At 42.7% G+C, this 23199-nt stretch overlaps 1 protein-coding gene across 4 annotated transcripts in view; it reads left to right on the top strand.

The window, feature by feature from the left end:
- Positions 1–23199, top strand: part of LOC120812370 (talin-2-like) — a 127335-nt gene that overhangs the window by 61085 nt on the left and 43051 nt on the right. For 3 of the 4 annotated variants that reach the window (XM_078097927.1, XM_078097929.1, XM_078097930.1), the window contains 23 exons: positions 22–189; positions 458–752; positions 1632–1798; positions 2373–2501; positions 3385–3498; positions 3632–3745; positions 3867–4001; positions 4212–4340; positions 4458–4560; positions 5473–5681; positions 6055–6174; positions 6339–6536; positions 12537–12676; positions 13059–13152; positions 13881–13970; positions 14076–14198; positions 14379–14522; positions 14618–14803; positions 14927–15067; positions 15684–15865; positions 16500–16632; positions 16747–16848; positions 16964–17134. In XM_078097927.1, coding sequence (XP_077954053.1) covers positions 22–189; positions 458–752; positions 1632–1798; positions 2373–2501; positions 3385–3498; positions 3632–3745; positions 3867–4001; positions 4212–4340; positions 4458–4560; positions 5473–5681; positions 6055–6174; positions 6339–6536; positions 12537–12676; positions 13059–13152; positions 13881–13970; positions 14076–14198; positions 14379–14522; positions 14618–14803; positions 14927–15067; positions 15684–15865; positions 16500–16632; positions 16747–16848; positions 16964–17134 — 3387 coding nt within the window. The remainder of the gene's footprint in view (positions 1–21; positions 190–457; positions 753–1631; positions 1799–2372; positions 2502–3384; positions 3499–3631; positions 3746–3866; positions 4002–4211; positions 4341–4457; positions 4561–5472; positions 5682–6054; positions 6175–6338; positions 6537–12536; positions 12677–13058; positions 13153–13880; positions 13971–14075; positions 14199–14378; positions 14523–14617; positions 14804–14926; positions 15068–15683; positions 15866–16499; positions 16633–16746; positions 16849–16963; positions 17135–23199) is intronic. The other variant, XM_078097928.1, reaches the window with a different exon arrangement.

Genomic DNA, 23199 nt, shown 5'->3' on the forward strand with positions numbered 1-23199 from the left:
ACATTGATTAATATGTTGCAGGACACCCTGATGAATCTGGCCAAAGCAGTGGCCAATGCAGCTGCTATGTTAGTCCTGAAGACCAAGAATGTGGCCCAGGTGGCCGAGGACACCATATTGCAGAACCGGGTGATCGCAGCTGCCACTCATTGTGCCTTGTCCACCTCACAGCTGGTTGCTTGCACCAAGGTACTGGTCTAAATCTGGTTCATCTCTGTAGCCAAGTGGTAAAGGACACACCAAAAGGCAGGAAATCATGAAATGAGGGTGTGTGATAGTGGTCATTCAAGTTACAAATGTGCACCAACAAAATAAGTGAATTATATCCATTAGATAAACAATTTACCTTTTCATTTTCTAAAGGGCTGATTTATTGTAGTTTACGGTGACTCGGTCCGTCTCATATCACAATAAACTCTTGTAATCATCCTCCTGCTAATGACTATGTGTGGTGCAGGTGGTGAGCCCAACCATCAGCTCCCCAGTGTGCCAAGAGCAGCTTGTCGAGGCGGGAAAGCTGGTAGACCGCTCGGTGGAAACCTGCGTCCAGGCTTGCCGCTCGGCCAGCGGCGACGGCGAGCTGCTGAAGCAAGTCGGGGCGGCATCCGGCGTGGTGAGCCAGGCGCTCAGCGACCTGCTGCAGCACGTCCGCCACTATGCCAGCTGCGGAGAGCCCATCGGGCGTTACGACCAGGCCACAGACACAATCATGAATGTGACGGAAAATATTTTCACCTCCATGGGGGATGCTGGTGAGTACCAAAATGAGTAGTCAGAGAATGGTGTGGGTAACCTCTAGCTAAAAATGCTTTTTAGTAAAGTTGTTGTCTAATTAGTTTACTTTTAACAAAATTCAGGTGACAAATTCAGTTCCGGTGACTTACCTGCTTGCACTCGATGCATTGCTCAATGTGTTTTGGACAGTCGCTTTGCATTTGTATGTATGTTAAGTGATCTAAGTATCCTGTGAAATGTTAACAACGCTCAGGCTATTTGTTATGGTGTGAGGCACAAGGCTGAAAAATGTCCAAACCCAGCCAACTCTCAAGGGGTTGTAAGAAACATGTCAACCAAAACCACTACAGAGCTCTCAATCTGGTCTTAATCAGCAACAGGGAGGCTTTGAAACTTAAAAAGAAACACACGAGGAGGGGCCTTTTTGGAGGGACAAACCTTTGAAAAAAGATAATATAATGGGGGAAAAAGATTAGTATTCAGTGATGATTTCTACAGAAATTATATTGGATGATAACCAAAGACATTAAAAGCAGGTTGTAAGACACCTAAATATCTTGTCTTTTACAGTCTTCTCTCGAAGAGTTATTTTGAGATATGTTTAAAGCAGATGTGTGGGGAGATGTTACAAATATTACAAAGACTCTGATTTCTGTGAGAGAGGACAAATCACTTATAAAAGTTAAATAAATTGTGATAGCGAATAAGCAAGTATAGGACACAGAAATGTCTTTATTGGTGCACAACGGTTTGGTTATTAATAAATTGTCAACTGTCAAACAATCAATCACAGCGCTTCTTCCTGAAATGGTTGGGCTTTTAATACCTTGTATGAGGCTCAGTGTGCAGGGTGTTCCACGTACGGTGCATCTTCTCACTTACTGTATGTGTGGCAGGTGAGATGGTGCGTCAGGCTAGGGTGTTAGCCCAGGCAACCTCCGACTTGGTCAATGCCATGAGATCTGACGCCGAGGCAGAGATTGATGTTGACAACTCCAAGAAACTGCTGGCATCAGCCAAACTTTTGGCTGATGCCACAGCCCGGATGGTGGAGGCAGCTAAGGTATCCGTGTTTAACTAGTATTGTAATGTGTAAACTCCTCTTATTACTGTACCTATTCGCTTTCTTCCACTAAAACATTGCCTTTTCTCTGATCTATATCTAATACAGAATAATTGGTAGTTAAGTTAACACTATAATATCAGTTTGATTCATAAATGTATGATAGATTATTCATTTTATTCTGTTTTTCTCTGTTTGTAGCAGCACTGCCACGGTGTCTTTAATGTCATATCCTGAAGACATGCAAAGATGAACTCAGCTGACTTACTTTCATTTGATGCTGTGTGCAATACTTTTTGCTATCAATGTCGAAAGACCCAGACAATAAAAATGCTGCCTATGGCACAATGGGTGTTTTGGATCAGCTGTGGAACATTAATAACTACATCACTATTATCAAAGAGGAAGTGGGAATCTTGCGCTGATGGTTTCCTTGGTAACAGCCAAAAGCACACAGATCTAAATGCCCATCTGCATCTATTGCACAATGATTAACTGCCATTGTTGAGGTCTGAATAGCTATTGTTATGTGCTGTATTGTATGTGTCACTGTCATGTGTTCATGTGCTCCCAGGGGGCAGCTGCTTACCCAGAGAATGAGGACCAGCAGCAGAGGCTTCGAGAGGCAGCAGAAGGGCTCCGTGTGGCCACGAATGCTGCAGCTCAGAACGCAATAAATAAAAAACTAGTCAACAGGCTGGAGGTGAGTCATTGTGTTCTGATCTACAGTGTGTTGTTTGCCCTTCAAACACAACACCATTCCTGGTTTGTCAATACCAACAAAGACTTCACATCTTTCTTTTCTACATTTGTTTATATCTTTATTATAAAGATAATATATATATAAAAATGTCAGTAACAATAATGAAATCAATGGGTTATATCCCTTTTCCGTCGCAAAGAGCTATGAATCCTATTAGTGCTGTAGCCCCCGGCACCCAGGGTTCAATTTCCTAGGAACACAGACTATATTTAGGTTTGTTCTGTTTGTCTTTTGTTGCTTTTTTATATGGAATCATGTTGAATAAATGCATTACACAGAACTGGGATTAGCCATGCGTCAGATAGTAATGTTGCTAATGGTCGCCTCCATCAAGCAAATGTGTGAGTTTTTGAAGACTAAGGTTACTGTAATCTGCAAGCGTGCATGTAACAATTATCACAGTTACCCCTTAGGACCCGTAGGGGGGAGCCCTTTAAACTTACCTGTTGTCTCTAGACTGACATTCATCCAGCTGCTGCGCAGATGTGCACATGCTTTGTATAGAAATTGCTATTCATACCTAGCATGTCACTTCTGCATGCAGCTCAGTCTTTTTTCACCCTTCCTCCTCCTCGCCTCAGCAAGGAATGTCTTCTCCCCCATGTTTTCAATCTTCTCATCACTTCAAGGCTGGTCCCCTGTCTATGAATTAAAGTGAGCTCAGCAATGTGTTGTTTAGTGCTTCAGTTGTGGAAGCATTACACCGGGAAAAGAATGCCGCACATCCCATGAGATAAATATTTAGCGCCGCCCGCTATTTACCGCCGCCCGCACCAATCTCTTGCTTTAGCTGAAATGATTTCCATTTGTATCACCTCAACAGATAGCCGCTAAGCAAGCAGCGGCTGCGGCTACTCAAACCATTGCAGCTGCCCAAAATGCTGCTGCTTCCAATAAAAACACCATCTCACACCAACAGCTAGTTCACAGCTGCAAGGTAAAACCACTACACTTATGTATTCAAAAAATTGAAAATCCTTTCATAGAAGAAGAAGGTAGAATGTATTATATGCAGCTCTTTTAATCATGCCGTGGATAGGAAGCATACACTGTTGGTATTTCCGATGTAGGCAGTAGCAGATAGCATTCCCCAGTTGGTGCAGGGGATGAGGAGCAGCCAGGCTCAGCCCGAGGAGCTTGGTGCCCAACTAACCCTCATCATGGCCAGCCAGACGTTCTTACAGGTGAGACCTTTCACCGTGACATAGTCGGCTGCTATCAAACTCTCTGTCGTCAGATTCACACGCAAAAACTGCTTCTCAGGTGCTCATGAAGTTGTGTTGTTGGTTTGTCACCCTGACGCAGCCCAGCAGTAAGATGGTGACATCTGCAAAGTCAACAGTCCCGACTGTGGGGGATCAGGCTGCTGCTATGCAACTGGGACAGTGTGCCAAAAACTTGGCTACCTGCCTTGCCGAGCTCAGGACGGCGACCCGGAAGGTATCTAACTGTTAGAGAAAGCAAGAGGAATCTCGCTGATGTAGGAAATGTGTTGGTGTCCATGGTTGGTTGGTAGGCCCAGATCATAAATAGAGACACCAAGCACAGCATATAGGCTGACATCCTGTCTGCACTGCACTGCATAATGGATTGCTGCTTGTGAGTAACATTTGCTGTATTTGTGTGTGTTTGTGTACGCATCGTTTGTAGGCCCATGAAGCCTGTTGTCCGCTGGAGATCGATTCGGCCCTCAAAACCGTACAGACGCTGAAGAGTGAGCTTCGGGATGCGAAGATGTCCCTCATTGATGGCCAACTCAAACCTCTTCCTGGGGAGTCGGTCGGTAGATAACAGTAGAAACATCTGCTTTTAAGTTAGATAGACATACTTTCCCTATGAGGAGATCACAACTAGGAATCAAATGGTTCACTTGTCTGCGTGTTTTTGCCCCCACAGTTGGAAAAATGTGCTCAGGATTTAGGAAGTACGTCTAAGGCTGTGGGTTCCTCCATGGCCCAGTTGCTGACATGTGCTGCTCAGGGAAATGAACATTATACAGGTAAAAAAAGTGCATTCGAGCAGGTCTCAGCAGCTGCCTAATGTGTTTACATCGCCAGAATGGATAGACAGAGTACATATATGTGGATTGCTCACTGTACACAGACGGTATGAGTGTGAGGATAAAGCAGGCAGTGAAATTGTGATTCCTTTATTCGTACAATCACTATTGCCTTTGAATCCATGGTTTGGATGTTTTGTCGTAAATTCTGGCCCAATTAGCACTGAGATCCTCATCAGGGGAGGAGAGATTAAGATAGAGAAAATAACTTCTTACAATGAACGCTCCCCCTAGCTCTTCATGCTGTGTCCTGTGGTGCTGCTTTTTACTCATTAATCTTATTTTCACTAGATTTAACATTCCATCAGCAAATGGCTCCACTCGGCTGGTTAATTTGATGGAATTTTCTGCTTTTCTTCTTGGTTCTGTTCATAATAAATTAATGGCATTTCTGTGTGGAGCCATATTTATTATATTATCTCATTCATTTAAACAGTGAAGGCACATTAGGATCACAGTTTGTTGTCAGTGTGGTACAGATAGCCAGTGACAGCTGATTTGCACAGTGCACAGTACAATTAGAGTTAAGACAGAAAATACAGATAACTCTCAGTGAATATTGCTTAAACAGGACTCCTGCAAAGTACAACTAATGAGATTTAAGTTCATGTTTAGTAAAACGTCACATTTATACATAAATATTGTGACTTACTCTCACTCAATAACATTATATTTCCTTTATATCTGTTAAGTATTAAACCTTTTTTTACATGTCATGCAAACAATGCACTCAGGCTGTATCATTAATTTCTAGAATTTACTGATCCTGTTATATACTGAATATTTCCCCCTGATATTCCATATTGGTTCCTAAAATTAAAACTATAGCATATAATTTAAATATGTTCGCAGGTGTGGCTTCCAGAGAAACAGCACAGGCTTTAAGGACATTGGCTCAAGCAGCCAGAGGTGTGGCAGCCAGCACCAAAGAGCCTCAGGCATCAGCCGCCATGCTCGACTCCGCTCAGTGTGTCATGGAGGGCTCGGCCATGCTGATCCACGAAGCCCATCAGGCCCTGGTTCATCCAGGTGACGCTGAGAGCCAGCAGAGACTGGCACAGGTATTATAGCTCCTAGCCACATATATGATATTCATGTACCGATCATATTGTTGATTTCTTTCCCTCTCTCTTCTTTCCATAACAATCAGGCCCCTCTAAGCGTTGCTATTTTCTTTCCTGCCTGTTATTCCTCCTTCAGGAGTGCCAAAGTAAGACCGATCATTCTGCTGCGGCCCTCTGGGGAACAAACATATTGTTTGGCTTATATCTGTGACAGCAGCGTAAATTAGTGACAAGGATTACTGTGCAGCGCAGTGAGCCCAATTTACATTTGAGATGTTTTTCCCCTTATAGCTTTGCTCCCGGAATTCGTGTGTCACATTGTTAGAATGATTGATGGCAGTCCATGACAGAGCGCTGTGCTGTGTTTCAGGTGGCCAAAGCAGTGTCTCACTCCCTGAATAATTGTGTGAATTGCCTGCCCGGCCAGAAGGATGTTGACATGGCCCTCAGGAGCATTGGTGAGGCCAGTAAGAAACTGCTGGTGGACATTGTAAGTCCCATCTCAATTTATCGTTTTTCTTTTGATTAGCACAAAAACACATTACAATATCTGCCCCGAACAAAATAAAGTGATTAATATACCACCCCATAACAGAGCAGGTTACCTCCATCTGACTTTGACTATGACAGTTAATGCGTTCCTTGTATTTGAAGCTACCGCCCTGCAGTAAGACATTCCAGGAGGCCCAGAGTGATCTGAACCACACAGCAGCTGAACTCAACCACTCTGCAGGCGAGGTCGTCCACTCCTCCCGCGGAACGAGCGGCCAGCTGGCTGCGGCCTCGGGGAAGTTCAGCCAAGACTTTAATGAGTTCCTGGATGCTGGCATTGACATGGTGGGACACACCCAAGTAGGTTTCCTGATCACACTACTGACCCCCTACACACTCAGTTGAAACAGTTCAGTGGTGGTCCACTGTCAGCAGGATTTTACAAACGAAGAAGAGTTTATAAACCCTGAAGGACCAACAGAAGGAAGACTGAAATGCAGAGTGGTCAAAATCATCGCTTTGTGTATTTCCTCAGCTGTTTAAGTCATTTTGTTAATTAGACCTTTTCCACAATCAGATATAATGAGATCTTTTGACGTTTTTCTTATTTTGTTCATTAATTTCAAATGATTGTTTGGCATTGGGGTTGCTGTAGCATGACACCCAGTTTTAATACATTTTATACAATACTTTATGTCGGGGAGAATTTGTTGAGGTGCATATTGTGAGAGTCTCAAGAACTCGTATGTGACCTTTCTTGGGAAACTCGTGACCTGACCTAGTCTACGATAAAATCCATATGTGGCTTGGACAGACCATATCATGTTCTTCTATTTACCTTTCTCCTCATTTCTCCCCTGAAAAGGGGGAAGTTGTACGTTTTGCAGTTAAGCGGTTCAACCTGAAAATAGACCTATAGGTATTAATCAAGTGAAGTTGTTTAGATTAACCTATTACAAATGATAGGTCCAACAAGGGTTACGATATCAAGTGCAAATGACTCACACCGGACAGTGAAGTGTTAAAAAACCTGCATGTACTCTCATACCAAATACAGCATCTATTCGATTGGAGATGGGCATAAAGGGCATCCCATGGGCAAATGATTTTAAAGTCACACATTTGACTTAGAGTAGACATAATTGTAGTAAACCTTTAATCCCAACCAGACCACAGAGTAGAGATTGTACCAAACCAGCACCTCCCATTCCGGTCCATCCCTTAACCAACGGCAGCCGTTGTGTTAACTTCTATGCTCTGGATGAATTTCATCTAGGTACGAGTGACTGTAGTTATGATATTATCAGCTTCACCACTGAATCCAAAGATCTCGCATTACCGGAACAGGTTTATTTAGTTTGTGGCAACATCGCTTATAGCTGTGTTCCAGTCATAGGGAACCTTCATAAAAAGTCAGATACTGGGAAATGCTATTCAGCATACCTTGTACCCCTAATTAGACCGGCTGACTCCAAGGAACTTGCGCCGTTCCATGTACGTCATAAACGCGCCATTTCACTAGGTTCAAGGATTTTGAGCATACTAATACCATCGTATGGCACCTACAGGAGCCAGGAGGAAATAATGGCACTCTCAACAGTACTGGAAAGACACATGAATAAGACTTCAATAGCACTTTCTGAAATGCAAAAGGGAGTAAATTACATCAAACACATGGTTTTACAAAATAGAATGGCTCTGGACCTCATTTTGGCCTCACAAGGTGGGGTATGCAAGGTAATTAACACTGAATGCTGCACTTACATCTCTGATGCAACATCATCAGTTTATGATGTGGTTGCAGACACAGAGCAAGGCATTAAGGAATTGCATGAAGACCACGGATGGAATCCTTTTGGGGAAATGCAGGCATGAGTTGGATCACGGGGAACTTCTCTCTTCTAGGAACTGCCATGGGAACTAGGGGGCATCATTTTGTCTGTAATTATTATAACCCTAATTGTAACTGTTTTAAAGCTCTTTGTAAGGAAGGTTGTCAGTACTTATGTATCAGTTGAACACATGAGTATCACTACACAGCGTCCAGTTCAGAAATGGACTCCACCATATCCGGATAGCCTTGACAGTTACGACTGTGAATATTGTGTGTAACTGGACGATATTTTATGTGTTAGTGGTTAGTAAATGTTCTGATGTACTTTGAGTTAATGATGTATGTTCTATGATTTTTTATGTTTAATTTTTCTTTCTTGATTTGAATTGATTGTTTAACGTTTTTCTGATTTCTTAGTTGTCAAAGAATGACAAAAAGAGAGGGATGTCGGGGGAGAATTTGTTGAGGTGCATATTGTGAGAGTCTCAAGAACTCGTATGTGACCTTTCTTGGGAAACTCGTGACCTGACCTAGTCTACGATGAAATCCATATGTGGCTTGGACAGACCATATCATGTTCTTCTATTTACCTTTCTCCTCTGTTTTCCTGTCTGTCAAAATGATTGACTTGGTCCACTAAGAGAGGGTCGCGGAGGTTCCCGAAACAACATCTGGTTACCATTCCTCGAACCTTCAGAGATGTATAAAAGCTCCTGGTTCCCCCCAGAAACTTGGTCAGATCTTCCTGCTCCTTTTGGGAGAAGGAACTTTCTGCCCCTTTTCAGCTGAATTGTAGTAACTTGACTTCTGTCTGTGCTTACGGCTTGTGCTGATGATTTCTGTATTCTTTATCATTTTTCTATATTCTAGTTAGTAATAAATACTTAATCACAAAGCAAGCTCAAGATACTTTTGATTTCTCACATGGGCTAAATCCACAAATTTCCACCACACTTTATCCTCTGACAGCTGTTGCCAATACCATAAATTAGGGCTGGGCGATATATCGGTATAAACGAATATATCAATATATTTTTTAGTGGGATATGGAGTTAGACAATTTCGCATACATCAATATATTTCAATTTGCGCTCTGCAAGCAAGCTGCTGACCCGGAGCTCTCTGCACTAATTCTCGCCCCGCCCATCCTCTGTCACACGCAGAGGGGGGAGGGGCAGGGACACACACTTCAACAAACATGGAGGAAACAACAACGTCTGCGCAGCGTGCGGAGGAGGAAGAGGAGGAGGAGGAACTGGTTCGAAAAAAAAAAAGCAGTGGCTCAGTAATTTGGAGATGGTTCGGATTTAAAGTATCCGATGAGAAACAAAATAACATTATATGTAGGGAGTGTCATAAACAGGTTACAGCCAGGGGTGGAAGCACTTCAAATCTTTTTCACCACCTAAAACAACGGCACAAACTGCCATACGAAGAGTGTGTGAAACTGCGCGCTACAGAAGCCGCATGCCAGAAACGACCCGAACAAGCTCCAGCAAACCTCATTTTCCCGCAGTGTGCCTTATGAAAAGAAAAGTGACAAGTGGTGCACTATAACGAAAGCGGTGTCCTATCACATTGCTAAAGACATGGTCCCTGTTGCAACTGTTGAACAAGTCGGATTCAAAATGCTCCTGAAAACGATGGACCCGAGATATGAGCTTCCCAGTCACAACTACTTTGCAAGAGAAGAACTCCCAAACATGTATACTGAAGTCAGGCAGAGCCTTGCTGACCGGCTCGCTAATGTGACCCATTTTGCATTGACCAGCGATATGTGGTCAAGCAGGACGTGTGAGCCCTACATGAGCGTGACAGTTCACTTCATTCAAGACTGGGAGATGAAAACAGTGTGTCTTCAAACAATTTCCCCAAGATCACAACGGTGAGCATATAGCTGAGGCCCTGCAGGACGCAATTGCAACCTGGAGTCCAAGAAAAGCATTTGGTAGCTATAACTACCGACAACGGAAGCAACATCGTCAAAGCGGTTGAAACAAGTGGCTGAAACAAGGTCTGAACAAGTGGCTGAGAATGCAGTGCTTCGGTCACAGACTACACTTGGCTATTGGTGAGTGCAGTGAAGTATTCAGATATTTTAAAATGTTAGTTTTTCCTTGTTTTTCTTTATGTGCCTGTCTGCATATTTGTGTTTAATATTGCTGTATTGGCCAAGTCTCTGTTGAAAAATTGATTGTCAAAAAGATTAGTAAAATACAAAACCTAAAGTGCTAAAAGTAAAATATCTTATAACACAGAATGGTAGATTTCCGAACCATATTTATTAGGTTATTGGTTATTTATGTTACACCTGGTAGGTGAGGTAATTATGACTTTAAAATGCTGGGTTAGCCTGTTGATATAATCAACGTAAGATAAAAAAAATTAAACCTATGAAACGAGAAATAATAATAACTGTAGAATATTTCTAAATTGATTTTAGAAAATACTTTGTTGTACGAGTGTGTTAAAGTGAAACCAGAGTAGAGTTTCTCGCTTGAGCACATTTGTTTAATAGTTTTTTATGATTCTGATAGGACATGGCATGAATGACAAGCGCGTCACCTGGGCCATTTCTCTGTGAAAGACGATTGTCAGCTGTTTTTCATACAGCTGGAAAAAAAGGAGACATCTTGCTGGAATCCAGATTCAGATGGGTCTGCCAAGCCACCAACTCATAACAGAGTCTGCCACACGCTGGGGATCAAGGCAGCAGATGATAGAGAGAGTCCTGGAGCAGGAAAGAGCACTGTCCAAAGTCCTGTCTGAGGACAAAAAGACCAGGTACCTTGTCCCTACCTGGCAGAATTTAGAGGTCCTAGAAGCAGTCCAAAAGGTCCTGAAACCGCTCCAGGACTTTACCGATGCTTTGTCAGCTGAGAAGTACGTCACTCTATCATATGTGAAACCTGTGTTGTACCTTTTTAACAAAAGTCTCCTGGCATGTGAAGAAGGTGATAGCGACCTCTGTAAATGAATCAAGACCAACATTGTTGAGTACCTCAACAGGAAGTTTTCTGACCCAGACACCACTGACCTATTGGACATGGCTTCATTTGTCGATCCACGGTTCAGGGCCACCTACATTCCAAGGGAAAAAGTCGATGCATTGAAGCACAGAGCTGTCTTGGAGGTGGATAGGCTACTGGCTGATCAGAGCAGCTGTCAACCGCATTACCAGCATGTGCCCACTGTGCCTGAGCCTGCAGATGGAGATGCAGCAGTAGCACCAAAAGCTAAGACACTGGCAAGCTTCTTCAAGCAGCTCACACCCACCACCACAGCAGCACCAAACAAGAGGGGGGCTATTGAAAATGAACTGTCAAGTTACTTGCAGTCAGCAAGTGTGGAGAGTGACACTGATCCCCTCAAGTGGTGGAAGGATCATGAAGTTGTCTTTCCAGGTCTGAGCCGCCTGGCAAAAAAGTATCTCTTGGTTCCAGCTACCAGTTCACCCTCTGAAAGAGTTTTCCGTTGATACCGTTGACAGGCTGGTGTTTCTCGCACAAAATCTTTGAACAAAGGAGGACACTCTTGTTAGTCTTCTAATGTCTACCTCAAGACAGTATTACTGTTTATCAAAGTAAAAAAATAGGGGGGAAATGTTTGAGTTCTTAAACTAAGCACTTTATTTTGTTCTTGCTGCCCCTACTATTGTTTTTCTTATATTATTTTGTAATGTTCATTGTTTGCATCTGTGGATTTGTTATAGTTATAGTTGTCAAATGTTCATATCAAATATATAAATAGGCACTATTTCTGAAAAATATTTTATAGCATTTTCTTTAAGATATTTTTTTATTTATATGTGCACCTTATGGAGCTTTGTTTTCAAAAAGAATACTCCTGTTATACACTTTGTTTACATATTATCATTTGAACGGCTGAGCATTTGTTTATTGTTTAATTTAATTTATTATTTATTCATTTTTATTTATTTGATTTTATTTGAAATTGCTGGTTTCAATTAAACGACTAATAACATGTCATATTTGGCTTTGACTTTGCTTTGACATTTGCGTTCAGGTTTTCTTCCCTTTAATGTGGAGAAGATATCGGGATATATACCGTATATCGATATCCAACCAAAATATACCGGGATATGACTTTTGGTCTATATCACCCAGCCCTACCATAAATACTGTAACATCCTGTTAACATGAAGTATGTGTTTCCTGTTTTATTTTTGTCCCTAACCTCTCCTGTCAGTTTCTGTCCTTGGTTCCTCCTGAATTCTCATTCACTACACCTGCGTTCAATCCCCTGCTGCTAGTTTCTCCCCCTGCCAAACCAACACAAATATACTCCCCTGCTTCCCCTGTTCTGGTGCCAGATTGTCTGTTTTCTACTCTGTATTTTCATCGTCTTGCAGCATTTTCTCACATGATAGTTCCTTGTGTTTATGAATTTGCTTTGTTGACGTTCTGGGACTCCCTGCCGACTTTGTTTGCCTTTTACTTATTGCCTTTGCGTGCCTGACTTCCTTGCACCGAGTGAAAAATCTTTTTTTTTGTTTCCTTTTGCAGAGCAAGGACGACCAGATCCAAGTAATTGGTAATCTGAAGAACATCTCCATGGCGTCCAGTAAACTGCTGTTGGCTGCCAAGTCTCTGTCCGTTGATCCAGGTGCAGCCAACGCTAAGAATCTTCTAGCTGTGGCAGCAAGGTGGGATCTGATGCAGATAACACCTGATACATATCCAACATTCTCTTTTCTCAGTGTTTGCTGGCGAACTGAGCCAGATTGAATCTATTATCAAGTTGTGAGCAATTCTGTATACTTACATTTCACATAAATCCTACCTGCTGTATCTGTACGTCTCTCCGAAGCTGTCTCTGTTTGGCAACGCTAGTTAAAGTATGCAGTGAGAAGCCAACAGCTGGTCCCGCAGGACTCAGGGCCTGACTGACTTCTCTCGGTCTAATTAGGAAGATGGAAGCGTCGGCTAGGGCCTGTCTGTGCTCGATAGAAGAGCTTGCATCATGTGTGAGTGAAGCCAGGCTGTGGCTGCATGAGGAGGACAAATGTGTGGCCTTGTGTGTTTCAGGGCCGTGGCAGAGAGTATTAACCAGCTGATCACGCTCTTTCCCCAGCAAGCAGCAGGACAAAAGGAGTGTGACAATGCCTTGAGAGAGTTGGAGGTAGCCGCCCTTGCGTACACCACATACACCAAGTGCCACACGCAGACTTTCCTTCTCTTCAGGCCGTTTTTTTTGTGGCCATGTTTTTAATCAGGGAAACTAGATGCATTTATCATCCTTTCTTTCCATCCACATCCTCACAAAGCCATTAACGTTGTGTTACCGGCACCAGACCTAGGGGTAATCTGGACCGGCATCAAAGGTTATACAGGCTAGGAAGCACTGTGTAGCCTGTGGATTAATATGAAGAGGGGACACACGTTAGCGTCATGCTCAAGCCAGAGCTAGTTTTATTCTGAGCTGCGCATTAGCGGAGCCTGTAGCTACGTTCTCTCCAATGTCTCCACAGCGGCACCACAGCGCCTCTACTGACGTGATCGTGTAATATCTTAATATAACGTCTTAAAGAGTGCATTTATTAACAAGGAAAAAAAGGGGGGGTAGTTGTTTTAATAACATCTAACATGTAGCATTTCCAACCTACAACAGTTACATGGACATTAAACTGTGGTAAGTGCATTAATGCAGTTGGTTCAACCTGAGCATTTGCATACTGAAAAATACAATCAGTTATACTCAAGAGACTGACTGTCAATAAGGCATTTTAAAAGCTTGATTATCGTCATTTCCTTTCTCTGACTGAAGCGGCTGATGAAAGTGTAATACCATAGCAGGGGTTTGTCCTGTCTACTGTAGTTTGGGTTCCTATCATCTCTGTCTGTGTACAGGCGGTCAGAGGTCTTCTAAATAATCCAAACGAGCCTGTCAACGAACTCTCCTACTTTGACTGTATCGAGAGCGTCATGGAGAATTCCAAGGTACAGGCTGTTAAAGTAATTGTGGAAACAATATACTTAAACTGTCAGATATCTTACGCGGCGGGCAGGATTTATTTGTACCGTTTTACTCTCCACATGCCTCAGGTTCTAGGAGAGTCAATGGCAGGTATTTCACAGCACTGTAAGACAGGCGACGTGCTGGCCTTCGGGGAGAGCGTGGCCGTGGCCTCCAAAGCTCTGTGTGGGCTCACGGAGGCTGGAGGACAGGTGAGAACTCCTCACTCTAAATTACCAGGCTTCTGCTTCTATTCGTGTGTTCATCCATTCGTGTGTTGACTGTCTGTGGAGGTGGTTAGCTTGTCCGTGTCAACAAGGGAAGTCAAGGAAGACAATAAAGAACCTGTCTTGTGACGATCATTGACCCTCTTCTTCTTTTCTGCCTTGTAGGCCTCTTATCTTGTAGGTGTGTCTGATCCCAATAGTCAGTTAGGCCACGAAGGGCTGGTGGATCCCATCCAGTTTGCAAAGGCACACCAGGCGATCCAGATGGCTTGTCAGAACTTAGTAGACCCTGCTAGTAGTCCCACACAGGTAAGAAGCTCCATGTGGGGCGTGAAAAACATTACAGGGCCTTTCCTTGCCATATGGCAGTAGACTAAAATCAATGTTTTCCTTCTTTTTGTCAGATCCTGTCTGCAGCGACGATTGTAGCCAAGCACACCTCAGCTCTCTGTAACGCCTGCCGCCTGGCTTCTTCTAAAACCTCCAACCCGGTGGCGCGGAGACAGTTTGTCCAGTCAGCCAAAGAGGTGGCCAACACTACGGCCAACCTTGTCAAAACCATCAAGGTCAACTCCCCAACTTATCAAAACGTTGAGTGTACATTTGTTTTCAGAATCTCTCCGTCACATCAAGGAGCTGCGCGTGTAACTCAGCCGGCCTACACAAATATAACTGGAACGGGCAAATATTCATACGGCGTTTCCTTGTTTCAGGCCTACGATGGGGATTTTTCTGATAACAACAGCAACAGATGCCGCGTTGCAACGGCCCCTCTCCTTGGGGCTGTAGAAAACCTGTCGACCTTTGCCAACAACCCGGAGTTTGCAAGCATCCCAGCTCAAATCAGCAATGAGGTATTCATCCATTCTGATGTTTGTTTGTAACGTTTGCAACTTTTTTTCTGCATTCACTCCACAGTCCCTCCTTATTTGATACGAAAATTGAAAAGAAATGAAAGGCAATCTTTCAGCAGTTGTTCAGAAACATCGTACCGAGAATCTTGATGGTTCTCTTGGAGAGGTTTCCTGAGTATGTTTGTGACTTTTTGCACTCATTCCTATTTCAACTGATGCTTTTATATGAGCCAACACAGAAAAGTTTTTGCAGCGAACACGGGGGGAATTGGATTGATGTCCAATTGTACCTTTTCTTTTAATATCAAGTAAAGAGTTGAAAGATGGATTTTCTTTCTTTCTTTTTCAATCAGTTGTAGCCCAGTCGTCTCAAAGCTTTAAGGCTGTAATCCGTTGGAGGGCAGTGTTTAACGGCGCTCAGCACAGCCGCTCTAATCTTCAGCTTTTTCATCTAATTGTCGAGCGAGGCTTTGGCTTGGATCATAAAGACGGAAGGTGTTTCTCCCTGCATCTGTGTGAAACTGTCTTTCTAATCACATGAATGTTTCTGGCTATTTGCTAATGAGCTGCGACCTGGGATGTTGTTTCACTTGCCCTAATCTTTTCATTTCCACAGGGCTCAGCTGCTCAGGAGCCGATTGTGCGTTCAGCTCGCTCGATGCTCGACAGCTCCACTTACCTTTTAGAAACAGCCCGCTCGCTCGTCCTAAATCCAAAAGATCCTCCCACATGGTCCATCCTGGCCGGACAATCCAGAACAGTCTCTGACTCCATTAAGAGTCTTATCACCTCCATCAGGTTGGTATTAATTCCACCTACTCCCACATCGGTTCCTGCAGGATTATCCTGACTCAGTGTCCATAATGGTTCGCTCACAATTACAGAGAGCTCATTCTCAGCTCAGCTGAGCAATAAATTGCCAGTTGTTAATATTTGAGATTCCCTGCTGTAATAGATAAGAGAATTGCAGTGGTGAGATGATGAGCCACAGTGGATCTGCAACACATTTTAGCAAAAGTAGTTCCTGAACCACTTCTATCTTTATCATCATCATCATCATCATCATCATCATCATCATCATCATCATCATCCTCCAGATCAGATACATATGTGGCTGCCTGGTGACCTCATGATGATGATCCCTGTATAACCACAATTTACATTTAAGTAAACAAACAAGGTAACAAGGTTACGCAGTGAGCAGTGAGCGGTTACGCAGTGAGCAGTGAGCGGTCCCTCTGCTTTCAGCCTGTATGCTGAGCTAAGCTAATTGCCTGCTGCAGATATGATGGTGGTTTTCAACTTTTGGGTCAAAAGTGGGAAAGAAGTAATTTTTCATATTTGTCTTAAATAAATGTGGCTTTTTGTTATTTATACTGTCCAATGTGTATTTATAGTACAATAATGTATTTTTCAATATTTCTGTTTATAGGGACAAGGCACCCGGACAGAGGGAGTGTGACTACTCCATTGATAACATCAATAAGTGCATCCGGGACATTGAGCAAGCTTCCCTAGCTGCAGTTGGGCAGACATTGCCCTGCAGAGATGATATCTCTATAGAAGTGAGTTCAAGTACCCCATCAGCTCTATCATGTTCGAGAGAACGAACATAATGGGATTGCTCGTCTCTCTGTTTGTAACTTATACCGTAATTCTCTGCCGCCGTAACTCATCAGGCACTCCAGGAGCAGCTAACGTCTTCTGTGCAGGAGATTGGGCATCTGATTGATCCCGTCTCCACAGCCGCCAGAGGCGAAGCTGCCCAAATCGGACACAAGGTGCTGGTGTGACCGCATATACCTTCATCCCCTTTGGATTTAGGAAAGAAAAACTCTTAACTTGTAATTCATTAAACAATCTCTCTTCATCGCTCTACATCACTCGTTCTGGCAGGTGAGCCAGCTGGCAAGGTACTTTGATCCACTCATCGTGGCATCGGTGGGCCTGGCCTCTAAGCTGCACGACCACCAGCAGCAGATGACCATCTTAGACCAGAGCAAGACCCTGTCTGAGTCTGCCCTGCAGATGCTCTATGCTGCCAAGGAAGGCGGGGGGAACCCTAAGGTACTGAGCAGTTCTTAAAGCTGCAGGTTGTTTAATCTACCATGGCTACTATTTCAAGAGGATACTATACTACATTTCAGCAGGTCAAGACAGTGATGCCGTTCTGTTGTTCCGGGTCTGTACCCTGTTGGTTGAATGCACTTATTGCACGTCGCTTTGAAATTTTCAAATGTAAATGTATTGTGTAATGTCATATTTTCCCGAGTTTATCTTTTTTTAAGAGGATCATGAAAAATGCCTTCCTCGAGTATTACCAGGGTATAGCGCAGACCTTGGCATCTTACGGCCCGCGGGCCACATCCGGTCCTTTGTGCGTCCCTGTCCGGCCCGCGTGAGGCCAATCATAAATTACAAAATAAATTTAAAAAATATCTATATCGAGTGTGCAATACAACGGTGCTGCTGAAAAGCGTTATTTATATTACTTCCGTGTGGATGTATGCGCGTGCATGATTGTGAGTGAAGGTAAACTGCAGCAATCACAAATTACAAAATACATTTTAAACTAGAAAATGCATTTCTTGCTGAAAATGCATTGGAATGCAAAAAGCTGAAAGCTGAACTGAATTTTTTTTAAAAGCTGAAAATACAGAAAGTTGAAGGGAATTTGAATACATTTGCTGAAATTAGATATAAGAAAAGCTGAAATTAATTTCAAATAGCTGAAAATACAGAAATGGGAGAAGCTGCAAGGAATTTCAATAGACTTGCTGATAAACAAGAAAAAAAACCCAGCTGAAATAAATGTGAAATATTGCAAAGAAATACAGAAATTAATATTAAAACATTGCTGTTAATACAGGCATAAGAAAAGCTGAAATTATTTTAAAGAACTGCTGAAAATAAGTGGGGAAGCTACATTTCAATAGAATTTCAAAAAAATTCATAAGTTGCAGGAGCTTAAATGAATTTAAAAAAATACAGAAATAACAAAAGCTGAGATGAATAAAAAGAGGTTTTAAATTGTTTGTAGTAATATTAGTAGTAGTATTAGTTATAGTTGTAATCGTGGTATTAGTAGTACTAGCACTAGCAGTCGGTTTAGTTTGATACTAATGATAGCAGTAGAAACAGCTGTAATACTAATACTATTAGCCATAGTAGTATTTGTAATAACATTAGTAGAAGTTCCAGTATTAATAGCAGTAGAAATACTAGTAGTATGGTAGTAGAAGTATCAGTTGTAGTACAAGAAGTACTAGTAATATTCAAAGTGGTTGTAGTAGTATTTGAAAGAGCAATACGTATTTCAATGAAACCGCTTCATGGTTAAGGTACAGATAATCATTGAGGCTTTTATTTTGAAATGATGGAATTGGGTGAGGGGGCGTTGGGAGACATAATGTTTGTTATTCAAACTAAGAGGTTTTCAAATAATAGCCCTCATCACAAACATTAAACTAAAAATTCCCTCCATGGGGCTTTTATTTTGAAATAATTGGATTGGGTGGGGTGGGGGGTGTAGATAAAGGGAGGAAGGGAGGGGTGGTGAGGAAGAGATAGGGAGGGAGAGGGGAGGAGAATTAGACAGACAGACTGAGTGAGTGATTAACAGTGAGAATAGGTCAGGGTGGAGGAGGGGTAGGAGGGGGGGGGCGAGTGTCTTTATCATGTTGGTCTGTTGACAGAAAGCTTTCTACCTCTTAAGCTTGAATTTATATAATTCAATAATCATGAATATTTTAACATGGTTTTCCAAAGGAGACCGTTTTTGAAATCTTCTTAAACTTCTTAATCTTTCAGATTTTTCAGCTCCGCCAATCTTTCAGCTACAGACACCATTTCAACTTTCAAATCTTGACACAAGTCTCAAGTATTTTATGAAAAAACTGCTTGTTGATGTCTATTGTACTTTTTTCATAATCACTGATTATGTTTCACTAGTTCTTCGCTCCGTTTCTGACTTTTACATGAGTGTGTATTGCGTCTGCTAGAGTGAGACGTCGAGGGCTAGAGTGTGGGGCAGCGTCAGAATCTGCTCGGCTTTATTTCTTTGGGTTAATGATGGCATGGTTGTGCTGATTGGATTAATGTGTTCATGGAATCCCAGACTTCTTTAGTTTTGGATTCCTGAGTGTTAGAGTGACACAACCTCTGCCAGCGTGAGAGAGGAGCTCGGTGTGTCCTAAGAAGTCCCCCGGCAGTCTAAGCCTATAGCAGCTTAACTAAGGGCTGGTCCGGGCTAACCCGACATATTTCTCAAAAAATCCAGAAGGTACACATTTTGTAAACTGCGACAGGAGCCGTATTTTTTTACCGGACAGACATAAAAAATGCATCCATGCGTTCGGTAGAGTCTTGGGTATTGCGTATTTTTTAGATAGCTGTTATAGTTTTGCGCTGGTGGTCATTTGTTTGAGGTGTGGATTCTGTGTAACTCGCTGTCCTGTTTCTGCCCTTTGCAGCAGCTCGTTAATGAGCCCAGGTGCGCCGTTGCCGTGGTTACTCGCACACACATGCTGCAGTATCTCTGTCTGTGACTCACAGCTGCTCCTATGACCTGATTAGTGGAGTCACATGACACAGCTATGCTTTCTGTCAACAGACCATGATCATAAAGACACTCGCCCCCCCTCCTCCACCATGACCTTTTCTCACTGTTAATCACTCAGTCAGTCTGTCTATTTCACTGCATGAAAAGTGAGATTTTCGTCCCCGTAAACGCCCGTAAATCTCCCTAATTTCCGACAATTTCCGACAATTTGCAACCCGCGCACGTCGCGTTTGTCTGTGCCACAAATTGTCGGAAACGAACCATGACGTAGGTGGAGAGCTGGCGGAGGTGCGAATGGCCCTAATTAGCATATGAATGCAGCGAAACCGCGGGTGGCCGAGCCGAGTGGGCTTGAATATCCTTACTCCTTATTGGATGAAACCACAACTTACTAACAAATAAAATGACTCGTGATTGGCAGCAAAACCACACCTGGGCAGACCAGGCTTGAGTTTCCTTGATCATGATTGGATGAAACCACAACTTTCAACCACTCGTGATTGGTTGGCAGATCTGTCGCTATTGGTCACCCGCCTCATTTTATTTATATATATTTATATATTCATATTATGCTGTATATTCATTTCATGGTTATCATATGTAGGCTACTACACTATTGTTAGGATACCAACCAGGACATCAATGAATTTATAGAGAAAATGAACATTTGCCACATGTTTATGCAAAGAAAGAGCTTTATCAACAACACACAAACAACAACTACATCCGTTTGCCTCCTCGGGGTTGTTGACCGTCACTGGCGCCGTGTTTTCCGAGGCAGGCCTGTTGTGCAGGCGCCTCGTGTGTGTGTGGTGACCGTACAATCCACCCCGAGACCCTGCCAACAACGCCGTCCCCTCCGTCCGACGTGAGCTCTACGGTGGCGGAGTTCCACCTCGTCATCAGCCAGCACACTTTGTCTCGATTCCAGCAGCTGTAAAAACAACAATGAATCAGTACTGTGGGATGCGTATGGACACAGCACATCGATCAATGCACCTGAAAAAAGTCAGCAAATAAACTCTGACCCTCTTTCTTCTTGCTCGACTCCGCGCTGAATCATTCGCAGCTTCCGCCCGCAATGAGTGTTCCGCCTGAACCTGAAGCTCCTGCGTCCCGTCTCAAAATACGTCTCACAGGCGGCTGGAAAACAATTAAATGAGTGTGGTATGAATACAAAAATCAAACGCAAGTCACAGTAACATTTAACAAGGAAGGAGAAACAGTAAACAGTGTCACTTACACACAATGACGTCGTCTAAATCTGGACTTTTCCCGGAGCAAATACGAGTCACCGCCTCATTATGAGGCGAGATTAGTCTGTGAAAACAAAATGTATAGTTATGATCGGTATCTATACATATATATTCCCTTATACCGCAGAATGAAAGCATATTCTGTAAATCTGACCCTTGCTCCGGTTCGTAGCGCCTGTAGTTCGTCTCGGCGTTGTGAAGACGGCGCACCGCTTCCTGTAAACGACACGGCAAAGAAAATACACTTTAATAAAGCTGTTTCTGCTCACTTGTAAGGCTACTAGGCTACTCTTAGCTTAGCTTAAGGCTACGCTACTTTTAGCTTAGCTTGCAGTCATTGAACGTATTCTTACCGCTATCTTGGGATTGTGCGCCCGTCTCCTCTTCTTTGAGTCGGTTCCTCTCCTCCATGGACAGAAACCCGCAGAGTCCCGAACGCTCCAGTGAAGCGAACCGCTCGTTGATATCGGCAGTTTGTTGTTGGAGTTGACGAGACGATCCACTGAGAGCATTCAGCAGCTTCTTCTCGTTTGTCTGCGGACTGGCCGAAAGTTGGTGACCGCGGAGAGGAGTTGAAGGCGAGTTGAACGCGAGACGTCGTCCAGCCATTAGTCACGAAGCAGCAAAAACCAAACAAAGGAACTGGAGATACAGTTCTTCTGAATATAGTGACACACTGTCTGTTTGTGTGCTCGTCTTGCAAGTACTGCTGTATCAGTCATGCCTATGACCTCACACGTGATTGGACGAGGAGTCTAAGGGTCCTCCAATCACATACGAGGTTATTGTTATACGGAAGGACCAGTATTTTAGGAAGACAAATGGTTGGGACTTTGAAACAGCTGATATGCTTTATGAAAAGCAGTGTTTTGGTGTCAGCGACTGTAACGACTTTCCCTAGAAAACTGCACAGTGGTGCCTCTTTCTCCATTCCACCAGACAATCTTGAGTCTGACAGACATGCAATGTTGACAATGTATCATCAGATGTACCCTTGTGTTACTGAGGTTGAATATTTTGCCATGACATGTAAACAGGTAACATATATGAATGTAACTTACTCAATCGATAGATGCAGAGCATAAAGGTCAGCATATGTTCATGCTAAGTGGTGTGGAAACACTAAAAGTTTTGAGGAACCCGTCCTTGACCCTCTAGCAGAACTACGACCAGCCATTATAAAGCAGTTTATAGTTGTTAATGTGTCAAAGGGTACAGCATTTAAACATGTTCTTGCACAAGTTTCCTGGCTTCATATCCACCCGGACAGACATTTTTATGGAAAGCCAATAGAAGTTTGGGGCTTGCCGCAAACCTGAAATTCCACGACAATTTACAGTGCCGAATACTGCCGAAAATCCCACTTTTCATGCAGTGTTTCTCCTCCTCTCTCTCTCTCTCCCTCTATCTCTTCCTCACCACCCCTCCCTTCCTCCCCCCCCCCCCCCCCCCTCTGTCTAAACCCCCCCACCCCACCCAATCCAATAATTTTAAAATAAAAGCCCCATGGAGGGAGTTTTTTGTGTAATGTTTGTGATGAGGCCTAAAAACTTCTTAGTTTAAATAAGAAACATTCTGTCTCCCAACCCCCCCTCACCCAATTCCATCATTACAAAATAAAAGCCTCAATGATTATCTGTACCTTAACCATGAAGCTCAGAATGAAGCGGTTTTGTTGAAATACGTATTGCTCTTTCAAATACTACTACAACCACTACGAATATTACTAGTACTTCTACTAGTACTACTACAACTGATACTTCTACCATACTACTAGTATTTCTACTGCTATTAATACTACAACTACTACTAATGTTATTACAAATACTACTATGGCTAATAGTATTAGTATTACAGCTGTTTCTACTGCTATCATTAGTATCAAACTAAACCGACTGCTAGTGCTAGTACAACTAATACCACGATTACAACTATAACTAATACTACTACTAATATTACTACAAACAATTTAAAACCTCTTTTAATTCATCTTAGGTTGTTATTTCTGTATTTTTTTAATTCATTGAAGCTCCTGCAACTTCTGTATTTTTTAGAAATTCTATTGAAATTTAGCTTCACTTCTTCATTTCTGTATTTTCAGCAGTTCTTTAAATTAATTTCAGCTTTTCTTATGCCTTTATTAACAGCAATGTTTTAATATTCATTTCTGTATTTTTTTTGCAATTTCTCAAATTTGTTTCAGCTGTTTTCAGCAAATCTATTGAAATTCATTTCGGCTTCTCCCATTTCTGTATTTTCAGCAATTTCAAATTTATTTCAGCTTTTCTAATATCTGTAATTTAAGCAAATGTATT

This window comes from Gasterosteus aculeatus, chromosome Y, assembly GCF_964276395.1.
Source record: "Gasterosteus aculeatus chromosome Y, fGasAcu3.hap1.1, whole genome shotgun sequence".
Taxonomy (NCBI): Eukaryota; Metazoa; Chordata; class Actinopteri; order Perciformes; family Gasterosteidae; genus Gasterosteus; species Gasterosteus aculeatus.